The sequence below is a fragment of the Bos mutus genome, chromosome 18 (assembly GCF_027580195.1).
Source record: "Bos mutus isolate GX-2022 chromosome 18, NWIPB_WYAK_1.1, whole genome shotgun sequence".
NCBI classification, from domain to species: domain Eukaryota; kingdom Metazoa; phylum Chordata; class Mammalia; order Artiodactyla; family Bovidae; genus Bos; species Bos mutus.
In genome coordinates this window covers 10,233,934-10,250,211 of record NC_091634.1, presented here as the reverse complement: position 1 = coordinate 10,250,211, position 16,278 = coordinate 10,233,934, and the positions used below count along the sequence as shown (strand labels likewise).

The 16,278-nt window shown below is 51.7% G+C and overlaps 2 protein-coding genes across 2 annotated transcripts; both read left to right on the top strand.

The window, feature by feature from the left end:
* Positions 1-4,535: 4,535 nt before the first annotated feature.
* Positions 4,536-6,958, top strand: APOC4 (apolipoprotein C4). The gene is made up of 3 exons (XM_005900308.3): positions 4,536-4,611; positions 5,793-5,934; positions 6,793-6,958. Exons 1-3 carry the CDS (start codon positions 4,536-4,538, stop codon positions 6,956-6,958), a joined length of 384 nt encoding a protein of 127 aa, XP_005900370.1.
* Positions 6,959-8,804: 1,846 nt separating this feature from the next.
* APOC2 (apolipoprotein C2) lies at positions 8,805-9,617 on the top strand. The gene is made up of 3 exons (XM_014479642.2): positions 8,805-8,859; positions 9,040-9,199; positions 9,527-9,617. Exons 1-3 carry the CDS (start codon positions 8,805-8,807, stop codon positions 9,615-9,617), a joined length of 306 nt encoding a protein of 101 aa, XP_014335128.1.
* The last annotated feature ends 6,661 nt before the right edge of the window (positions 9,618-16,278 follow it).

Below are 16,278 nucleotides of genomic sequence, written 5' to 3'. Positions count from 1 at the left end.
TCATGAGAGTAGATCCTGAGAGTTCTCCTCACGAGAAATTTTTTTTTTTGCATTTAATTTTGAATCTATATGAAATGTGGGTGTTTAGTAATCTTTACATGAGGTATGTAAGTCAAATCATTATGCCGTACAACTTAGACAGTATTGTATGTCCAGTTTCAGTTCAGTTCAGTCGCTCAGTCATGTCCAACTCTTTGAGACCCCATGAATCGCAGCACACCAGGCCTCCCTGTCCATCACCAACTCCCGGAGTTCACTCAGACTCACGTCCATCGAGTCGGTGATGCCATCCAGCCATCTCATCCTCTGTCATCCCCTTCTCCTCCGGCCCCCAATCCCTCCCAGCATCAGAGTCTTTTCCAATGAGTCAACTCTTCGCATGAGGTGGCCAAAGTACTGGAGTTTCAGCTTTAGCATCATTCCTTCCAAAGAAATCCCAGGGCTGATCTCCTTCAGAATGGACTCGTTGGATCTCCTTGCAGTCCAAGGGACTCTCAAGAGTCTTCTCCAACACCACAGTTCAAAAGCATCAATTCTTCAGCGCTCAGCTTTCTTCACAGTCCAACTCTCACATCCATACATGACCACTGGAAAAACCATAGCCTTGACCAGACGGACCTTTGTTGGCAAAGTAATGTCTCTGTCCAGTTTACCTCAATAAAATTGGAAGAGGAAAAAAAAAGTTAAACAAGGTTACCACATGACCCAGCAAGTGCATTCCTAGGTCTCTACCCAAAAGAACTACAAACAGGTTCACACAAAAACTTGTACACACCTCTTAATAGTACTTTTATTCATAATAGTCAAAAAAGTGGAAAACAGCCAAAAAATACCTATTACCTGATGAATGAATAAATAAATCCATATAGTGTATGTATATCTGTATATGCATGTCCATATACAGTGGAATATCATTCAGCCATAAAATGGACGAAGCCCTGGGAATTCCCTGGTGGTCTAGAGATTAGGACAGCAAGCCCTCACTGCCGAGGGCCAGGGTTTAATCCTTGGTCAGGGAGCTAAAATTCCACAAGCTGCACACACACACAAAAATCCAGGAGAAAAAAAAAAAGGAACAAAGCACTGACACACGCTGCAACACTGCAACAGGGATGAACCATGACAGGAGCAACCACAACAGACCTCATGATTCCATTCACATGAAATGTGCAGAATTGGGAAATCTACAGAGACACAGGATGAGATGGTTGGAGGCATCACCAACTCAACCAACATGAGTTTGAACAAACTCTGGGAGATGGTGAGGGACAGGGAAGCCTGGCGTGCTGCAGTCCATGGGGTCACAAAGAGTCAGACACGACTGAGCGACTGAACAGCAACAAAGAGACAGAAAGCTGGTCAGTGGTTGCCCTGCCTTGGGGAGAAGGAGATAGGAGTGAGGGCTAAAGGGTGTGGGGTTTCCTTTTGGCTGATGAAATGTTCTCTAATTAGATAATAGTGATTGTTGCAAACTTTGCGAATATACCAAAACTCATTGAATTGCACACTTCATTTGTTTATTTATTTTTGGCATCAGCACACTGCATACAGGATCTTAGTTCCCCAACCAGGGATCAAACCTGGGTCCCCTGCAGGGAAGTGTGGGGTCTTAACCACTGGACCACCAGGGAAGTCTGAGTTGTGCACTCGAAAAGGGTGACTGTTATGGTATGTGAATATCTCAGTTTTTGTTATGTGTTTTCTCTTCCAAATATCTCAACTTTTATAATAAAATGAATGCATGGAGATCTTCCAAAGGCAGAAAGTAGAGATGGAAGGGATATACCAACCTCTCTTCCACCCCTGACTTCCCCGCCACAACCCAGAGCAGCCAGGGAGGTGAGAGATTAGGGATGACGGAAGGGAAGGGAATGTAGGATTTCATGGGACGGGGAGTGGAATCTGGATTGAAGCAGAGAGCCTGGAGTGGAATCTGGATTGAAGCAGATACCCTGGAGTGGTTGGGAGTCTGGAGGTGGGATTGACCATCTTGTGGACACAGAGGTTCAGGCTCAGAGATGCTCTCTGTCCCCAGACACACATGCTGAGATCTCAGGGCTCACTGCTCCCGTCCCCCATTCCCCCTTTGTGACCTCTCTGCCCCCCACCCTTCACCCACGGTTGTTTTTTTGAGCCACCCCTGAGGTCCACCCTGAACGACCTTCAGCCTGTTCCTGCCTTGGATGACAGAGATGGGCAAACATTGCAAGCAGGGAACAGCTCATGCTGACCTTGGAGCAGGGTCAGAGACCTTCCCCTCAGGCCCACCCACCCCTGGCCCTGCTTCCATCTGTCTCTTGCCCTCTGGGATTGGGGTGGGGGAAGTGAAGACAGAGCTCGTTTCTGGCTTGGTTAGGCAGAGTGAAAGGGGTGGCTTCGAATTTACCACTTACTGGCTGGGGAGCCCAACCCCCACAGCTCCAGTTTCCTCACCTGTAAAATCGGAATGAAAAAGATGCCCACTTCGCAGCAGTGAGGTTAATTCAGTGAGTTAATGTGCCCCGATGGGTAGCGAGCATCAGGAAATCCAAGCTTAATAATTAGCAGTGGGGTTAACAGCACGGCTTTGCAGTGTATCTGGTGTTGTTAGGGTAAGTTAGGTAAACGATCTACTTTACTCTCCTGCGTAGGCACATAGTCCATGACTCTGGTTCTCGGATGAAGAAACAGTCTCAGAGACATTAAGCAACATACACCAGGACACACAGCAGGAAGGAGGTGGAGCCAGACTCTGAACCCAATACCCCACTGCTTCCCCTAACACAATGCAAGATGGGTTTTTTTCTTTTTCTTTTTTTTAATCATGGTAAAATGTGACATCAGGTTTACCATTTGAACCATTTTTTAGGTGTACAGTTCAGTGGATTTAAGTAGATACACAATCTTGTGCAACCATGATCACTATCCATTCCCAGAAAATTTTCATCATCGCAGTTGGAAACTGCAGATTTTATTTCACTTATTATTGTCAGTGGTTCAGATGTGAAGAATCTGCCTGCAGTGCAGGAGACCGGGGTTCTATCCCTGGGTCGGGAAAATCCCCTGGAGGAGGGAATGGCTACCCACTCCAGTATTCTTGCCTGGGAAAATCCTATGGACAGAGGAGCCTGGCAGGCTACAGTCCATGGGGTCACAAAGAGTTGGACACAACTGAGCAACTAACACACATTGTGAGTGAGGAACTCTAGGGAGCATTCATTGAGCACCTACTGTATGCCAGAGCCCACAGAGGGCCCACTGGAATAGATGGCATTCTGGAAGGCCTCCTGATCAGTTCTGTACAGTCATTCAGGTTGTGGCCAAAGGTCGATTGTCAGAGTGCATATGTGCTTAGTCACTCAGTCGTGTCCGACTCTGCTATCCCATGGACTCTGGCCCGCCAGGCTCCTCTGTTCATGGGATTCTCTAGGCAAGAACACTGGAGTGGGTTGCCATTTCCTCCTCCAGGAATTGTTGCAATCACCACATAAAAACACAGGATGCCTGGTTAGATTTGGGTTTCAGATACACAACCAATAAATTTTAGTATACTTCCCAAATACTGCGTGGGACATATTTATACGAAAAAAAAGATTCACTATTTCTCTGAAATTCAAATGTCACTGGGCGTCCTGTATTTCATCTGGCACCCTTAGACCAAAGAATCCAGCCCGTGGTTTCTTGGCTACATTGCGCACCCTGGCTCACAACTCAAGTCCTCCGGGAGAAAAAGGCTCATTTTCTTTCTGTCTGGTGTTTGACCGAAGCCTGATGTTGACAACCTCCCACTAAGCTCTCCCTCACAGGGCCTCACTTGGCTTTCATGTGGACCCTGGGAGGCAGACACTGCTATCCCCATTTTACAGATGGAAACATTGAGCCCAGAGAAGGGACTATATTCACACTGATCAAGAGGTGAAGGTGTGTCTGGCTCTATAGCCCAGTGGCCAAGGGATCTCAGAGACAAAAGAAAGAATAGGCAACTCTGATTTGTGAGCATCTTTGTTGCCAGCTTCCACACTAAGAATTTCCCTTAGGAAATTCCCCAGGGGTTCAGTGCTTAAGACTCCGAACTTCCAGTGCAGAGGGTGTGGGTTGGATCCCTGGTCTGGGAACTAAGATCCCACGTGCCACAGAGTACAACCAAATAAAATAAAAATGTTAATTTTACAAACTTAAAATATCTAATTTCCCTTGTTATCACATCATTTAATTTATGTCCTAAAGTATGGATTGTGGGCCCATTTTACGGAGGAGGAAACTGAGGCCCCAAAGAGGGGCTATCACAAGAGGTGGAGCCAGGATTTGAACTCAGTTCAGCCCAGGAGGCCAAAGAAACTTCTGTCTTCTCCTATCAGGTTAGGGTGGTGGGAGGGTAGGAAAGAGGCCAGCAGGGGCGGGCATGGCCTCTGACTGTCATTGTCACCTGGGCCCCTCTCTCTCTGAAGTCCCTGCCAAGGGGCGTGGGGAGGCGGCCAGGGGAGGGCTCTGCTCAGTGCAGCCTGCCCCTCCCCCATCCTGGAGAGCTGAGCTCAGATGGACCGAGGACCCTAGAAATGTCGTTCCCTGGATGCAGGCCCCAGGCCCTGGCGTCCCTCTGCTTCTGCGTTCTGGTCCTGGCCTGTGTCGTGGGTGAGGAAGAGCCAGGGGTGGGGTATGGGGACCCCGCAGCAGCCTGGGGTGTGAGTGTGCGTGACTGTGAGGCGTGCAGATCTGTGCGCGTGTCTGGGAGTCTGTGTCAGGGGTGGCCGTGTTTGAAAAGTGTATACACAGGGTTGGTACAGATGACACTGGCCATGAATTTGCACTTGTGTGTATGTCAGCAAGAGTAGGCAGGCGAGGTGAACGTGTGTGTGTGAACACGCATTTATATGCTTGTGGGCACGTGTGTGTGTCTTTAGGGGGTAATTATGCAAAAGATTTGATGGTTAGCGGGTGGGAGAGTGTCTGTGTGTACTGCTGTGTGAGTATGTCTGGGTTCTGCACGTGCAGTTCTTAAGTTTTGTTGCTTTGGCCATGCCACGAGGCACGTGGGATCTTAGTTCTCTGACCAGGGATGGAACCCATGCTCCCTGTATTGGAAGCGCAGAGTCTTAACCACTGGACTAAGCAATGAAGTCCCTCTGCACATGCATTTAAAATATCACTATGTACACAGTGCCTCCGATGTCCTGGAAACTGGTTCTCCGTGTTAACTCTGAACTCTCACAGTAACCCTATAAGCTAGGTCCTGTCCCGAGCCCATTCTACAGAAGGGAGAACTGAGTCTTGAAGAGGTTAAGTCGTTGGCCAAGGGCACCCCACTGGTCGCATGGGTGCCTCTGTGCATGCCTGTAGACATGTACCTGTGTGATGGCTGGTCTCTGTAGGTGAGGCTTTGCCCAGGTGTGGGGGTGCCGGACCGACAGGTGTATGTGATTCCTGGTAGAACCCCTGGCCCACCAGCCTGACACACAGCTTTGCCAACCTCCGTCCCTGGGGACATCCCTCACTGCCCACGGAGGTCGTTCAGACTGTGTGGGTGGGGTCGCAGGAGAACAGAGGAGGCAGCAAGATCAGCTAGCGAGGGAAGCCTGGAGGGGCGAGGGTTACAGACTGCGGGAGGGAGCTTCAGGCAGATGGAGCGCTGATGGGGGTCCTGGGCACAGGGGGTGAAAGGAGATGACCGATGGCTGGAGGGGGGCAAGGGGTCAGAGGAACAGAGAAGGCAGTGAGAGAGCTCCAGGAGTGACAGCAACCACGAGCATGGAGGGAAGGGGAGAGGGACAGGTTCAGGGGCCGGGTCGTCCAAGTTGTCCTCTGGTCCCACCTAGCATGCCAGCAAGAAGAGCCTGAGGGTACCCTGAGCCCCCAGCCAGCGCCAGCCAGGAGTTCCTGGAGCCTGGTTCCAGGCAAGGTGAAGGAGTGGGTGGAGCCGCTGGTGAACAGGACCAGAGAGAAGTGGAAGTGGTTCTGGTAAGTGTGTGCAGAAGGGGCCTGGGGGCCTGGTTCTCAGAGAGCAGGGGGTGGGGTGGGGGCGGGCTAGGGGCCCTGGACCCCTGGGTCTGGGGGAGGAGGGGCTGGGGGTCTGGACCCCTGGGTCTGGGGGAGGAGGGGCTGGGGGAGGAGGACTCCTGGGTCTGGGGGAGGAGGGGCTGGGGGGTCTGGATCCTGGGTCTGCAGGACGAGGGGCTGGGGGCCTGGATCCTGGGTCTGCAGGAGGAGGGGCTGGGGGCCTGGACCCCTGGGTCTGGGGGAAGAGGGGCTGGGGATCTGGATCCTGCGTCTGTGGGAGGAGGGGCTGGGGTCTGGATCCTGGATCTGAGGGAGGAGGGGCTGGGGTCTGGATCCTGGATCTGAGGGAGGAGGGGCTGGGGGCCTGGACCCCTGGGCCTGGGGGAGGAGGGCCTGGGGTCTGGATCTCCGGATCTGAGGGAGCAGGGGCTGGGGGCCTGGTTCCTGGGTCTGGGGGAGGAGGGGCTGGGGGCCTGGACTCCTGAATCTGAGGAAGGAGGGGCTGGGCGTCTGGATCCTGGGTCTGGGGGAGGAGGGGCTGGGGGCCTGGACTCCTGAATCTGAGGAAGGAGGGGCTGGGGGTCTGAAGAAGGAGGGGCTGGGGGTCTGGATCCTGGGTCTGGGGGAGGAGAGACTATGCCCAAACTCGTGGGTTCCAAGGAGCAGGATGGGGTGGGGGCAGGCCTGTGACGCTGGGTCTGAGAAGGGTGGAGGGTATGTGTTGAGAGCGGGGTCCTGGGTCAAAGAGAGGAATGGGTGAACTGAGCAGAAGTCTTGGGGGCTATCTGCGGTCTCCACCGTGAATCCCCTCCCTTCCAGGGGCCCCACGGCCTTCCGGGGCTTCATGGAGACCTACTACGATGACCATCTGAAGGACCTGGGCTCCCGCGCCCGGGCCTGGCTCCGCAGTTCCAAGGATAACCTCCTAAACAAGGCCCACAGTCTGTGTCCCCAGCTGCTCTGCAGGCCAAGCGACCAAAATTAAAGCGTCACACCTTCTGCAATAAACAAGTTCTCCTGTGTGTGTCCCTGTCCCAGTCCCTCCTGGCCTTGCCAGAGATAACCCCCCATCCCCCTCCAGAGGGTAAGGGGTGGAGGAAGTGACACGTGGTAGGAGCACCAGTGGGGGTGGGGGTGGGGGGGGGAGGACTGGGAGGCCCGGAGGGATGACCCCACCCTGCCCCCAGTGCTAGACCCACACTGCCAGCTTATGGGGGGCAGAGGACTTCAGGCTTCTCGGTTTGGGGTGGAGGGTGAAGGCTGGAGAGCAGTTAGCAAGCCCCCCACCCCTGCCAGCCGCCCCTCCTTCAGAGTTCTGCCTTCCCCTCCCATGTGACGGAGACCCCAGACCTGGTGCCTGGTGGGCACCCAGAACCCCCGACCCCTCCGCAGCCCCCCATTCAACCTGTCTCCTTCTCTGTCCCCATGCCACCTCCCCCCCAACTCTCCCCCTCCCACCCCTGCAGCCCTGTTGGCCAGGACTTTGGCCGAGGTGTCGAGGTGGGGGTGGAGGGGTGGATCTCAAGAGCTATAAAGCCTTTCTCTGCCCATTTGGAGCTGCTGAGGACAGCCGCCAGAGTCTGGTAAGAGAGGGGACAGAAATGAGGGGGGCGGGGGACAGCAGAAATGGCCCAAGATTGTTAGATCAGAAACTGCAAAAGTCAAGATATTAGATTCCAGGGAACTCCCTGGCCGTCCAGTGGTTAAGACTCCGAGCTCCCAACGCAGGGGGCACGAGTTCGATCCCTGGTTGGGGAACTAAGATCCCTCATGCTGCTTGGCTCAGAGTTAAAAAAAAAAAAAAAAATTAGTTCCAGTTTTAGAATCATGGAATTTAGGGAATTCTCTGGTGGTCTAGTGGTTACGACTGGGCACTTGCATTGCTGGGGGCCTTGGTCCTGTGCCGGGTGTGAGAACTTAAATCTTGCAAGCTGGGCATGTGGCATGGCCGGGGTTAAAAAAAAAAAAAAAAGAATCATGGAATTTAAAAACTGTAGAATGTCTGTGTGTGCTGATCCTCCTCCTGTCAGATATCAACCTCCACGCCGCAGTCTCTGAAACATGGAGGGTGATGTGATGGACTGAGCCCTGTTGTCCCTGAGAGTGACTCCCTCCTAGGGTTGGGATCGAGATGACTCTGGAATGTGGGTAGAACAGGGCCCAGAGCAGAGGAAACTCACTCATCCAAGTGGTGGCTCTTAACCCAGACTATGGCACGTGGCCCTGTACTGAGTGGGTCTTAACATAAATGCCACCCCACCGCTGAGGCTTTCCTGGGCTACACAGCACACCCTCTGCATTCCAGAGCACTTATCAGAGGGAGACAGGCACTTTAATTCATTCATTTGACGTTTGCTCCTTGCATGTCTCTCTCATGTTGGCTTCCTGAGGGTGGCAGGCTACTGTATTCAAGGCTGGGCCCAGAACTGCGCCTGGCACACAGTTGGTGCTGAAGAAACGCTTCTTGAATGAATGAATGTTAGAAATAAGATGTTGCGGGGAATTCTCTGGTGGTCCAGTGGTTAGGACTTGGCGCTTTCACTGCTGGGCCTGGGTTCAGTCCCTAGTCGGGGAACTAAGATCCCACATGCAACACAACGGAAAAAAACAAAAACAAAAACACAAAGAATTAAGATGTAACAATCAGCAAGCAGGAGTAGCATCATAGAATATTAGGAAGTGAGGCTCAAGTCATTAGGAACTTGACTCAGGTGGGGAGGAAGGGGAGAGGGGGTCCTAGGCTGATATCCCTGAGGCCCGGAGACCCCAGGACCAGATGCCTCCCATGGCCCTGCCCCCAGCCACCTCAGTGTTCCAGGTCTCCTGACGCCATGGGCACGAGATACTTCCTGGTCGGGTTTCTCATCCTCCTGGTGTTGGGATTCGGTGAGTGGGGTTGAGTGGGGTCAGTAGGGGAGGTGGGGATGCCATGACGGGGAGGAGCCCCGAGCATCCTCCCAGTCCGGTTCTTGTCCCGCCCTGCCCCTGCCCATCCCTCTCCTTCCCCCTTTTATTCCCCCACTGCAGCAGGCCCCTCAGCTACCCTAACGCACTCTCCTCCTGCAGAGGTCCAAGGGGCCCATGTTCCCCAGCAAGACGAGGCCTCCAGCCCTGCCCTGCTCACCCAGGTGCAGGAGTCACTCTTAGGTTACTGGGATACAGCCAAGGCAGCCGCCCAGAAGCTGTACAAGAAGACATATCTGCCCGCCGTGGATGAGAAAATCAGGTATCACCTGCCCCCCACCCACACCCCAGGAGCCCGGAGTCCCAGACCCCAGCCCCTTCTCCCTCACACTCAGGAGTCCAGGTTCAAACCTGTAATCTTTCAAGGCCCAGGTATCTTAGCTCCCAACACCTAGCTCTGGGATTCTGGGATCCCATCCCCGTCCTATTTAGGGATCCACGGCTTTGGGTTCTAGTCACCTTTTCCAACAGGACACGTGATTCTGGGCCCCCAAACCCAGGAGTCCAGACCCCCAGCCACCCATCCCTCAGACACAGGAGTCCAGACCCCAGCCCCTCCTCCCTCAGTCCGTCTGTCCTTTCTCCCCAGGGACATATACACCAAGAGCACGGCAGCTGTGACCACCTATGCAGGGATTATTACTGACCAGGTCTTTTCTATGCTGTCAGGAAAAGATTAACAGCTGGGCCCCCAGTCACGGGGGAGTCCAGGCTCCAGCAACTCCCTGGGTCCCCTGATCTACACCCCTGCCCACTTCCTTGCAACTCTCAGCATCCTGTTCCCAATTCTAGCCTGACTTATCAATAATAATAATAAAGCCAAGTTTATTCTTTTCAACGTCATCACTTTTCTGAGACCTCAGGGTCCAAGATGGAGGAGCTGATGCCTGCCAACCAACACTTATTGAGCACCTGTTCTATGTATATCTTCCTAACCTGGTCAGTGAGAATAAAGAGGTGAATAATAATAATGAATAATCATAACAACAATAATTAGAGACTGACCCTCACCGAGGTCTGGCTTTCTCATCCATTTTTTTTTGGCCATGCCACGTGGCGCATGGAATCTAGTTCCCTGACCAGGGATCGAACCTGTGCCACCTGCTGTGGAAGCACAGAGCCTGAACCAGTGGACCAACAGGGAAGTCCCAGATTTCTCATTTGTAAAATGAGAAATGAATCAGTTCAGGTCAGTCACTCAGTCATCTCTGACTCTGCGACCCCATGGACTGCAGCACGCCAGGCCTCCCTGTCCACTGCCAAGTCCCGGAGTTCACTCAAACTCACGTCCATTGAGTCGGTGATGCCATCCAGCCATCTCATCCTCTGTCATCTCCTTCTCCTCCTGCCTTCAATCTTTCCCAGCATCAGGTAAATGAATACAGCTTACTTACAGCGGCCTCTGACTGTGTCTGGGGCCTGGACTGACACTTTTTAAAAATTTATTTATTTTTAAGTGAAGGATAATTACTTTGCAATATTGTGTTGGTTTCTGCCATTCATCAACATGAATCACTGGGTTGACACTTTAAATTATGCCATCGCAGAGAGGTGTTCAATGGCCCGGTGGCAGAGGGGACAGTGGTGCCCATGAGTCATTGCTAAGTGTGGGAAGGCAGGGCCCAGGTTGGCTGGGACCCAAGAGGGCAGATCTGTAAAAGCTGTGTTCTGTGCCAGTTCCTATACATTTGCCCCACTCCCTATCATGTATTTATTGAGACACAACCAGGCGCTGGAGACACAGCAGGGAAAAAGACAGCCCTGCCTTCATCAGTTCAGTTCAGTCACTCAGTCGTGTTCGAGTCTTTGTGACCCCATGATCTGCAGCACGCCAGGCTTACCTGTCCATCACCAACTCCCGGAGCTTGCTCAAATTCATATCCAACTTGGTGATGCCATCCAACCATCTCATCCTCTGTTGTCCCCTTCTTCTCCTACCTTCAATTTTCCCCAGTATTAGGGTCTTTTCCAATGAGTCAATTCTTTGCATCAGGTGGCCAAAGTATTGGAGTTTCAGCTTCAGCATCAGTCCTTCCAATGCATATTCAGGACTGATTTCCTTTAGGATTGACTGGTTTGATCTTGCCTTCACATGGCCCCTCAAAAAGGTACTGATTGGGTCCTGACCCAGCTTCATACGGTTTTACTGATTACAGCTTGGCAGTATGCTTTTTTAGCTCTTCTTACTAGCAATAGTAATAATGTTTCCTGAGCTCCTATTCAGGACCAGAAGCTCTGTTCCATCCTGAGCCACAAATAGAGAGGCTGAGGGGATAGGGTGGGAGGCAGAGACGACCCACGGAGAAGATAACTTCAGACAGCAATGCAGGTGATGAAGAAAAGGTGAAGAAGTGAGGAACGAGTTCAAGATCTAGGTGCAGCCACCTTGGATAGGGGTCACAGGGAGCATACTCTAAAGGACGCAGCTGGGCTGGTCACAGGCTACGTGGAGTCACAATGAAGTGTGGTAAGGACAATTGCTGATGGAAAGTTGGGGGAGTGGAGGGGAGTATTCACTTGGCTCCCAGGTCTGAAAGGATGGACTCTACCCTCTGGTATCTGGGCAGTGGGGAATTACCGGCCAAAAGCACAGGGGGTGAATTAAGAGCAGAGGCCCTGCAGTCTGAGGGAGGAAAGTGCTGGGGCCCATGGGTGGAGGGGGCGAAGGGCCTGGACTCCTGCATCTGGAAGGACTAGGTCCTGTGCCCCCAAATCCCATGGGTTGGGCTACTGGCCTCTGAGGATGCAGGGCCTGTAGTCTGCTAACAGACTTGACATTAACTTCCGGCCAGCCTTTTCAGCTCTCTTGGGGCAGTTTTCCCAGTCCTGGGGCTGGGCAGCTGTGAGTCCAGCAGAAAACAGGGGCCTTGGGGAGGGGTTGTGGGAAATGCCCCCAAAGTCCCCAGGGCCTGGGAAGAACTGAAGCTGCCAAGCCCAGTGGGTGATGGGGCAGGGGGGACCCTGGATGAACAATCCCTGCTCTGTCCACTTGTTTCCCACAGACTCAAGCCAAACCAAACCACTGCCCAGGCTAGTTCTGCTTCCAACCAATCCTGGTGTACTTCCCAGACTCCTCCTTCCTTTCTCAGGCACCCACCCCCTATCCTATTCCCTTCAGGACCCCGGGAGTCGAGGCCCCCCAAACTCCTCCTCTCCCAGAATCCAGGACCCTCAATCCGTTCTCCTTGGGGACCCATAAGTTCAGGTCCCCAGCCCGCTTAGAATTTGAAATTTTACCCACTGGTTGGTGTTGGGCGTCCCCTAGTGGAGCACAGAATGGGTCTGATCGGTGATTGATTTAACAGGAATGCAAGTATTTACTTGGTCATTCAGTGGACATGGGGGAGGGCTTTACAAGGGCCCCATCTGAGGTCACAGTGTACCTCAGAGCCCCTGGTGTTGCAACAGATCAGGACTCTGCAGTATATGAGGATGTTGGGGTGTCTAGTGCTGAAAGCGAGATGGGGTAACAGTGAAACTGGAGAAGATAAAGCTTTAAGGTCCCTCACTTGCCTGGGCTTTCTTTGGTCCTCTATTTAAATTTGTACACGTGATTTTGCACTTTTAAAAAAGAGGTTCACAGGTACTTCCCTGGTGGTCCAGTGGTTAAGAATTTGTCTTCCAATGCAGGGGACGTGCGTTCGATCCCTGGTGGGGGCACTAAGATCCCACCTGCCTCAGGGCAACTAAGCCCATGCGCCACAAACTAGAGAGAAGCCCGTGCCACAGTGAAAATCCCAGGTGCAGCAAATAAGACTCATAGTTGTTTTTAAAAGCCCACAAAATCTCCATCTGCCCATCTTCTGGGAGACTTCATCATCATGTTCATTACATCTCTAGACTTGAAGACTAGGCCTACAATTTCACAGAATCATTACTATCGTTAGTATCTGTACTAGAAAGGGACAAGGCAAGAAGTTTTCTAAGGTTTCTTCTTGTCCTTGTGTTGGTTCACAGAGGTAAGTCATTCACCTTCTGCACTCAAGAGTTTCATTCTTTCACTCAGCAGTCATGCCCTGGGACAGTGCTGGAGACACATGACCATGACCATGCGCTGACCATGACCAAGACACACCCATCTCTGTCAGTGATGACACAAAATGTGGGCAGGGACGGGGTGGGGAGTCCAGGGGTACAGGAGGTCTGGGAGCTCAGGAGGGTTTCCTGGAGGACAGATACTTTTGAGCTGAGGCCTCGAGGAAAGTGGAGAATGTAGTTTGTAAAACATTAAATAAATATTTAAAATACCTCAATGCAAAGCCTGCTTTCCTTTCCAGACCACATGAAAAGTTCATAACCACAGTGCTTGATACTGATCACTTACTAAGGTCCACACTAAGTGAGGACGGAGGCCAGGTGCTTTACATTCTTTTACAGAGGGAAAAAATGAAGCCCAAAGAGATAGGTCATTTGTCCGCAATCGTTTAGCCGCTCCGCAGCACAGCCAGGGTTTGAACCCAGGTCAGACTTCCACCCAATTCACTGGTGAAGGTTTCACAACTGCTAAGTCTTCTGTCCACTCTGGGCCTCTTATTATTCCTTCCTTGGGCCAAGGGTCTCTCAACACATATCCGGAGCTGTAGCAAGTTACTGAAAAGGCATGGAGTTCTTTGAGTCCCTGAAGCGGAGTCCACCGCGGCAGGCTTCGCTGGAATGCGAAGACCACGGGGGCTATGTGCCTGCGCAATAAACTAGGCATCCCCAAGGCTTAGGGAGGGGCCGAGAGGGGCCGGTTAGGAAGTGTGGTGGCGTTAGGACGCTGAAATAGTAACTAAGCGCACAGGGCTATAACCTAGGGAGACTTGTCAGAGGAAAAAAAGAGAGGTCAGAAAGAGAGGCCACTGAGTCCTGGTTCGAAGACCAGGAGAGTTCCTTTAACGCAGGAGGGGTGTGGTTCAAGCGGAAAGGCTCTTTGCGTTTACGGTGGCCGGGAAAGCTCATGAAAGTTGAAATGAAAAGGATTTAAAGAATCCGCGGGGCGAAGCGGGCAGAATGACCCAGGAGGCTCATACAACTGAAAGGGGCAGGGTTACGCGAGAGGGGCAGAAAGAAGGGAGGCTGTGGCAAGCGTATATGTTCGCCAATAAAGTCCTGGGAGTTCGGGTCAGGCAAGGTGTCTACTGTTTGCTGTTGTTTCAGTTCAGTTTAGTTGCTCAGTCGTGTCCATTCTTTGTGACCCCATGAACCGCAGCACGCGAGGCCTCCCTGTCCATCACCAACTCCCAGAGTCCACCCAAACCCATGTCCATTGAGTCGGTGATGCCATCCAACCATCTCATCCTCTGTCATCCCCTTCTCCTCCTGCCCTCAATGTTTCCCAGCATCAGGGTCTTTTCCGATGAGTCAGCTCTTCACATCAGGTATTTGGCTCCATCCCTTCATTCTTTCTGGAGTTATTTCTCCACTGATCTCCAGTAGGATATTGGGCACCTACCGACCTGGGGAGTTCATCTTTCAGTGTCCTATCTTTTTGCCTTTTCATACTTTCATGGGGTTCTCAAGGCAAGAATACTGAAGTGGTTTGCCATTCCCTTCTCCAGTGGACCACATTCTGTTTAGGCTATTTCAAATCCTAAAGGATGAGGCTGTGAAAGTGCTGCACTCAATATGTCAGCAAATCTGGAAAACTCAGCAGTGGCCACAGGACTGGAAAAAGTCAGTTTTCATTCCAATCCCAAAGAAAAGAAATGCCAAAGAATGCCCAAACTACTGCACAGTTGCACTCATCTCACACGCTAGTAAAGTAATGCTCAAAATTCTCCAAGCCAGGCTTCAGCAATACGTGAACCGTGAACTTCCAGATGTTCAAGCTGGTTTTAGAAAAGGCAGAGGAACCAGAGATCAAATTGCCAACATCCGCTGGATCATCGAAAAAGCCAACAGAGTTCCAGAAAACATCGATTTCTGCTTTATTGACTATGCCAAAGCCTTTGACTGTGTGGATCACAATAAACTGTGGAAAATTCTGAAAGAGATGGGAATACCAGACCATCTGACCTGCCTCTTGAGAAACCTGTAGGCAGGTCAGGAAGCAACAGTTAGAACTGGACATGGAACAACAGACTGGTTTCAAACAGGAAAAGGAGTACGTCAAGGCTGTATATTGTCACCCTGCTTATGTAACTTATATGCAGAGTACATCATGAGAAACGCTGGGCTGGAAGAAGCACAAGCTGGAATCAAGATTGCCAGGAGAAATATCAATAACCTCAGATATGCAGATGACACCACCCTATGCCAGAAATCAAAGAACTAAAGAGCCTCTTGATGAAAGTGAAAGAGGAGAGTGAAAAAGTTGGCTTAAAGCTCAACATTCAGAAAACTAAGATCATGGCATCCGGTCCCATCACTTCATGGCAAATAGATGGGGAAACAATGGAAACAGTGAGAGACTATTTTGGGGGGCTCCAAAATCATTGCAGAAGGTGATTGCAGCCATGAAATTAAAAGACGCTTACTCCTTGGAAGGAAAGTTATGACCAACCCAGACAGCATATTCAAAAGCAGAGACATTACTTTGCCAACAAAGGTCCGTCTAGTCAAGGCTATGGTTTTTCCAGTAGTCATGTATGGATGTGAGAGTTGGACTATTAAAAAACAGCTGAGCGCAGAAGAATTGATGCTTTTGAACTGTGGTGTTGGAGAAGACTCTTGAGAGTCCCCTGGACTGCAAGGAGATCCGATCGGTCCATCTTAAAGATCAGTCCTGGGTGTTCATTGGAAGGGCTGATGCTGAAGCTGAAACTCCAATACTTTGGTCACCTGATGCGAAGAGCTGACTCATTTGAAAAGACCCCGATGCTGGGAAAGATTGTGGAGGGCAGGAGGAGAAGGGGACGGCAGAGGATAAGATGGTTGGATGGCATCACCGACTCAATGGACATGAGTTTGGGTAGCCTCTGGAAGTTGGTGTTGGACAGGGAGGCCTGGCGTGCTGCGGTTCATGGGGTCGCAAAGAATCGGACACGACTGAGCGACTGAACTCAACTGAGTCGCTGAGTCGTGTCTGACTCTTTGCGAGTCCATGGACTGTATAGCCCGCCAGGCTTCTCTACCCATGGGATTTCCCAGGCAAGAAAACTGGAGCAGGTTGCCATTTCCTTATCCAGGGGAATCTTCCCTACCCAGGGATCGAACCCGCATCTCCTACTTGGCAGGCGAATTCTTCACCACTGAGCCACCTGGGAAGCCCGAGGGTATCTACTAGGTGAAAACAAACGGGACTAGGCAGCACTAGGGTACGGTGGCTCGATTGGCCCTTTCATAGCCGGAAGAGGCTTCCGAGAGGCGCGGCTGAGGCCCACTTGAGAGATAGATACGGTGGCCGGCGGGTCGGGCAAA

What these genes read in the sequence shown, in the direction of transcription:
- APOC4 (XM_005900308.3), top strand. Translation starts at nt 4,536, where the DNA reads ATGTCGTTCCCTGGATGCAGGCCCCAGGCCCTGGCGTCCCTCTGCTTC. An exon ending in GGTCCTGGCCTGTGTCGTGG is followed by an intron (nt 4,612 to 5,792) that starts GTGAGGAAGAGC and finishes GGTCCCACCTAG; the next exon opens with CATGCCAGCAAGAAGAGCCT. An exon ending in GAGAAGTGGAAGTGGTTCTG is followed by an intron (nt 5,935 to 6,792) that starts GTAAGTGTGTGC and finishes CCTCCCTTCCAG; the next exon opens with GGGCCCCACGGCCTTCCGGG.
- APOC2 (XM_014479642.2), top strand. Translation starts at nt 8,805, where the DNA reads ATGGGCACGAGATACTTCCTGGTCGGGTTTCTCATCCTCCTGGTGTTG. An exon ending in CCTCCTGGTGTTGGGATTCG is followed by an intron (nt 8,860 to 9,039) that starts GTGAGTGGGGTT and finishes CTCCTCCTGCAG; the next exon opens with AGGTCCAAGGGGCCCATGTT. An exon ending in GCCGTGGATGAGAAAATCAG is followed by an intron (nt 9,200 to 9,526) that starts GTATCACCTGCC and finishes CTTTCTCCCCAG; the next exon opens with GGACATATACACCAAGAGCA.